General features: G+C 40.5%; 1 protein-coding gene across 2 annotated transcripts in view; it reads right to left on the bottom strand.

The window, feature by feature from the left end:
* Positions 1-720: 720 nt before the first annotated feature.
* Positions 721-6,658, bottom strand: part of LOC137348193 (SH3 and cysteine-rich domain-containing protein 2-like) — a 104,338-nt gene continuing 98,400 nt past the window's right edge. Inside the window, exon 11 of one of the 2 annotated variants that reach the window (XM_068013529.1) lies at positions 721-6,204. In XM_068013529.1, coding sequence (XP_067869630.1) covers positions 6,106-6,204 — 99 coding nt within the window. In that variant the 3' untranslated portion in view covers positions 721-6,105. The remainder of the gene's footprint in view (positions 6,205-6,658) is intronic. The other variant, XM_068013528.1, reaches the window with a different exon arrangement.

The following is a 6,658-nucleotide window of genomic DNA, read 5'->3' as shown; positions in this document are numbered from 1 at the left end:
AGAAACAGAGTTAATGTTACAGGTCTGTGACCTTCCTGAAACGTTAACTCTGCCCCTCTCTCCACCGATGCTGCCAGACCTGCTGAGTATTTCCACCACTTTCAGTTTTTATTTCCGATTTCCAGCATCTGCAGTATTTTGCTTTTATTTTAGTACGAAATGAGGTCTGTTTATGGAAACGGTTATCAAGCAGAGATCTTTATATAAAAGAAAATAGGTAGGGAAGGTCAGTGGGTAATGGCTCCTGAAATTCTACTCTAGAACCAGCTGTAGGAACTGCATGGATTAGGCAAAACATATCTGAGAAGGATTGAAAACTGACTTGAGCTAGGTGTGGCATAACAATAGGAGGGGATTAGACATATAAGGCATTGAAGAGCTCACGAATAGACTCTTTATGGTGATCCTAACGGAACAGGTACGAGGGGCTGAATGGCCTTCTCCTTTCCCCATGTTCCTAATAATCTATAACCTGTCATCCTCTCAGATCATTCTAAAGCTTTGTAATGACGTAATGAATCGGCTAGCATAAGGGGCATGCAGTTTCTGAACAGCATGTGACTTTGTAGGAAATAGATGAGGTATGTGTGCTCAATATGGGTCATGATCACGTTCAACATCAATATTTAGATAACACTAAATTTTTAATAATTCAAATGATTCCATAAAATAAATATATACTTAAATACTCTTTATAGCATGCAGCATTTAAATGTCCATTTACAACAGTGTTTCTAGACCATTCTCAGTTCTCTTTGCTATTATTGCTTTTGTTTGATCAGTACGATAAACACACAGAAAAGAACTTCTTTTTACAAGTGTATATGCTAGTGTGTATTTTTGTTTGAAGTGGCGGTTGCTAAAGTATTTTATTTGCGACTCCTGCTGACTTTTCCTCACCACAGGTCATTCTTCCTGGGACAACAGGGCAATCTTGACTCTTGGGGTATCTCTACACGCATTACCTATGCTTCCCTGTGGCATAATTAGGTTCTGTAACAGCGACAGTCAGAGCAATCCTTGCAGGGAGCACAGATAGAAGAATTACATGCTGCAAAGATATGTGGCGTGGGCTTTCACAATTGCCATCAATTTGCCCAGGGCCTTGTTTTTGCTTTTCCTTTTGTACCAATTCTCAAAGCACTTTCAGCTTTCCATGTGAAACCAAGGGCCTAGCTATCATGTTGACATTTGTACAGATCCTTTCTGCCTCACCACCTGACTGTGCACGCCTGGAATTTAGGTACAGACACCAATCTTCTAGACACAGATGTAGACTCTGGGCAACAACCCAATCCTTCTCTTTGCTATTGCTGACTGTCGTTTCTCACTCGCATATGTCTTCCTGTACTGCCTGCTCTGAGCCTTACATTTGCTCAAAGCTTGAAAAAACTGTGTTATCATCCAATGCTCAAAGAGATAGATGGAGGGCATCCAAAAGTGAGCTTTTGGGGCTAATAGAGCAGATTGTTACAGAAAACAGCAAGACACCAGACTTAACGATTTTCTAACAAGCATAACATTAAAATGACACCAGGAAAATTTATTTTTATTGGCAACTCTGTGATAGGAATAATTAACCTTAACTCCACTGATGTATAAATGGGAGAAAGATAAAATGCTGGGTAACGTTTCTTTATATTCAAAATAAACAGTTTCAAATAGTCGTTTGGTAGTACGGAACTTGAGTATGGCTGAAAACAGATATTTTGTCGAAGCTTTTCACCTTGCACTCATCAGGACATCAGGTGCTGACTGGTTGGTAGAGATGTTGCCAAATAACTTGCTAAATAATCCTCAATGTGCTAAGAATTAAGCTGACAACCAATTAAGATTGTCAGTCGGGCTCGCAGTGTGGCGCATTTGCGCATACTGGAAGCTACATATATTAAAACACAGGTCCCTGTTTTTTGCAGACAGAAAGAACATGTACACACATTGTGCCTGTTTCAGCGAAACAAAATAAGTATTCACTGGTCCATTCCTCAGGGCAATGCCTTAACCAATCAGAGCCAAGCTGCCTGGTTTAAATTTCAAACAAAGCTTGGCAATTAACTGTCAGCTACCATAACTGGTGCATTCTCCATGGCAATGCCTCTACCAATCAGAGTCCACTTGCCAACCAATCAGCACTCTCTTCTCATACAGTATAAATTTGTTGCTTACCCTTACATTGGTATTCTTGTAAATTGTCCTGATGAATGCAACACAAAAATCTTCGACAAAATGTCTCTTTTCAGCAATATTCAAATAAACAGTTTCATTGAGGTGTATAGGTTGGTCACCATAGAGTTTTTGAGGTAACTCAGGAATTGCCTGTCCTACTGTTACAAAATGCACATATATGAGAACATGTTATATAGTCAATGACTGTGGCTTTGAAATGGTCAGAATCTGCTTCAACCACTTCAGATTCAATTGCGTTTACAACACTTTTCAAGGTCTGTACTTGCAGTTAGTGGACAAGCATAGGCTTCAGGCTCTGAAATTCCCTCCATGAACGCCATCCCTTTTCAACTTCCCTCTCCTCTTTTCTTACAATCCATGATTTTGACCAAACTGTTGGTCACCCCCTGCTAACATCTTCCTTGACACCCATTTTTTCCCCTCACACCTCTGTGACAGGCCTTGGGGCATGGTTCTATATTAAAAGCATGATATAAATGTGAGCTGTTATATGAGCTCTCAATTCTACAGAACCTGAATACCTCTACATGTAATTGTTTTTCTGACCCTTTGTGATTGAAATTAAATTGGGAAATATCAATATTGCACATCCCCATAAAGTTCTTCCAGCCGCAAGAGTTTTACCCATTTATTTTGATGCCTTTATCAGGAGAAGACAGAGGATTTTCATATGAATATATGAGGGCTTTTATCACCAATATCAAAGCACCATTTCAATGCCTTTCTTCAATCTATGATTGAAATTTGGAACTCATTGAACTATTTTTGAAAGCTTTCAGGTAGCGACATTATACTACTTCTCCCTTCTTAGGCAGTCCCTCAGGAACGAGGATAGCTTTCTCCAGGGTTGTGGGTCCTTAGCTGACTGAATAATTGAGTAAGCGAAGTTATAAATACGGCAGTCTCACTCCCATCCATTTCCTAGGCAACGCACCAAATAATTATTTATTGTCCATATTCCTATACCCTGCATTCAGACTGCTGTCGTAAAATGTCCTCGTTTCATAGTGATTACAGAAGTTCAGTGAAATCAGTTTAGCTCTAGGCTAGGGGCCGTAGATTAGATGCTTTGACCTATGGCCAAATCTTCAAACACTTTTTTGGGAGGGAAGAGAGGGGTGGGCTGTTTGGAGCGAAGTAAGTTGGTTCCCTTGGCACTTTTACAGTATTCCCAAAACATTGATTTATGCCAGCACAATCTATCACAACATGTTTGCACATTACACATACAATTTTCTTTTCATTGTCAATCTTATAGAAACCATCCGATTGTAATTGTTTCTTTTTATAATAACTACACAGGGACTTGTGCAAGATTTTTTTTAATTGCAAAGTGCAAGATGAGCTGTTTGGGAGTCTTTGCAGGAGGGAGTTAGGTGAAAACCGATCTCAGGGCTTGGCATTCACTACTAACTATAAACTGTGAGCTAAACAACCTGTGTTACAGATGAAGAAAAGTTTAAAAGTACTATTCTTCATTCTGTCAGAAAAATGAAATGTTAATTAGGGAAAGCCAATGATATTTACAATCTTCAGTTATAAATTGTTGAAACTGCTTTTTAATGTGCAAGGAAATTTACTTCATTCGATGAGCTGGCCATTGTTTTCCTCGGGTGGTAACCCTCTCCCATTAAGTTAAGTGCCTGAAGTCTGGAACTTATTGTAAGCACTGCTATTATATTGATGCTTAACAAGACATCAAATTCCCCTCTTGCATATTTCCACCACGGTTTCATTTGAAATGGGTTAATGCCGCTGTTAATGTAGCAGAAAGGTGTGTGTGTGGAAAGTGTTGACAATGGGTTCTGGGCTTGAAACATTCGCAGACTGTAATGTTGCTCTCAAGGCAATAGCGTCAAATTGGACCCTCATGCCGGGGATAAACATAAAGGGAGTTCATAACCTTTAAGATTTTTGAGAACCAAAACTAAACCTGGCCCCAGATTCTTTCATTTCAGGGGCAACAAGCAACAAATGTCCACGTCAGCTGAAATGTTATTTCACAGCTGGGACTTCGATTTGAATGTACTCCAGGGCATAAATGAAATGAATTTGGGAAATTTCCATCCAGTTACTCACAGCTTTGCTGTTACCTGCTCCTACTTTGACAATCTTGCTTGGAGTAGCTGTAAGTACACTGGAAAAAGAAACTATTAAAGTGCTGCAACAGTAAATTGGAACAGAGACTCGAGACATGGCACACATGCCCCGTGTTGTATTCAAACCTATCATAGTTAGAACTGCGAAAAGCAACAACTGTATTAGACAGCCATGAATATACTGATCATGGTTTCCAGCAACACCACAGGATTGCCAACAGAAAGAAGAAACCTTCCTTCCAGCTGCCTGGGCTGAATCTAGAGACACTTCCTGACATTGGGGTTGATTTTAACCCTACCTGTCTGGTGGTTATCGAGCGGTAGACAGTTATAAATGAACAGGTTACTCATCCACTCAGATCCCAACCATTTACAATTTTAACCTGAAATTATCCTTCAAGTGGATGAGGCACAGGGCTAAAACCGATAGGAGCCTGGTAACGCTATACAAATTGTGGGTCCTATCATATCAACAGGACCCCTCTGCAATATTAACTGGGGCCTGAGTGAAGAGGTTACAATGGTACCATGATAGGTAGAAGCAGGTCTGAAGACTGTAGCGATCCCTAGGTAAGTCCTAGATACCTTCCATTCCTACCTTCCATGCAGGAAGACACTAAAAGAAAGTCTTGCATTTATATAGCGCCTTTCACGCCCATTGGATGTCCCAAAGTGCTTTATAGTCAATGAAGTACTTTTGAAGTGTAGTCATTGTTGTAATGTAGGAAACAGGGCAGCCAATTTGTGCACAGAAACAGCAATGTGATAATGACCAGATAATGTGTTTTAGTAATATTGATTGAGGAATTAATATTGACCAGGACATTGGGAATAACTCCCCTGCTCTTCAAAATAGTGTCATGGGCTCTTTAATGTCCACTTGAGAGGGCAGACGGGGCCTCAGTTTAACATCACATCTGAAAGAAGGCACCTCTGACAATGTAGCACTCTCTCAGTACTGCATTGGAGTGTCAGCCTTGATTTTTGTGCTAAGGTCCTGGAGAGGGACTATGAACCCACAACCTTCTGACGCGGAGGCGAGAGTGCAATCAGCTGATCCACAGCTGACACTTAAACCCTCCAGGAACCCTCTCCCTGCCACTTATCTGGAAGCTGGCAGGTGCCTGCTCTGTACTCTTCATGCCCATTCGGTGTGGCAAGTGGACTAGCAGCATTTAAAGTTAGCTAGAGGAGTAATTTTAATAACAATGCGCGACAGTGTAAATCGGGTGATAGTGGAAGCCAGGCGGTTGATTCCTTATCACCTATTTTACATTATCACACAAAGTCAAAATAACCAAGTTTTGGTAAAACAAAAAGTTCCAAAAAAATTGACTCATTAACAACTAGATATTTGTCATCTTGTGTTAGAAGAATTGGTTCAATTTTCTGTAGCTCCCAAAGTGTTTTAATAATAAACAGTGGGCAAATAGCAAGTGGACTTAGGACTTGAGCACTATACTGGTGATTAAAAAAAAAAATACATGTTTCAGAGAAGGGCAGAGAAAGCAACACAGTGAAGGCTGGTGCAAAAAGTCTCTTGACCACCATTTAACCGGAATCCAAGGAGAGTATTTTGGCTCTGTGCTACGAGTTTGTGTATATGATGACCAAGAGTGTATGTACGTTACATGGACAGGGCCACCATTTTGTATTATTCCGGGCCCACCAACCTCCAACTTTCCAATGTGGTGCAGTAGTGAAGAGACAGCGTGGGACACAGATGCTATAGATGAGCTAAATGTTCAGTATATAACCTTCTGCAAATATTCTATTAGAAGAGATCAGGGCTGTGCTTAGGCTAGAAATTAAAAAAAAGTCATATTTCTATGAGAACATCCGCTGGTACGACTCCTCTCTTCTTCCCACTGCAAACCTTGACAAAGCCGTTGGTTTCCTCCCCTCGTCCGACACAAACCTAAAAATGGGAAAACACATTTGTTCAGCATCTTTAGTGTGACGAAACTTCTCAAACGTCCTTTGGAGTTGGGCTCAAACTCCAAGGAGCAGTCGGAGGAGGACAAAATTCAGGGAGTTGAAAAGGGATCTGGCACAGGTGGATTGGATTCAAAAACTGGTAGGCAAAACAGTAATTGAGCAATGGGAGATCTTCAAAGAGGCGATGCTTCAGGTAGGAAGTAGACACATTCCCATGAGGGGGAAAAGGAAAGGCATCCAAAGCTAAAGTTTCATGGATGTCTAAAGATTTGGAGATTAAAATAAAACAGAGAAAGGAAGCTTATGACATATGTAAGGTTCATAATATAACAGAGAACAAAGCTGAATAAAGCAAGTATGGAGGCGATCTGATAAAGGGAATAGGGACAAAGAGAGCATATAAGAATAGATTAACTAACATAAAAGGGAACCCA

This window comes from Heterodontus francisci, chromosome 33 (assembly GCF_036365525.1).
Source record: "Heterodontus francisci isolate sHetFra1 chromosome 33, sHetFra1.hap1, whole genome shotgun sequence".
Lineage (NCBI taxonomy): Eukaryota > Metazoa > Chordata > Chondrichthyes > Heterodontiformes > Heterodontidae > Heterodontus > Heterodontus francisci.
This window is presented reverse-complemented; position numbering and strand designations above follow the sequence as displayed.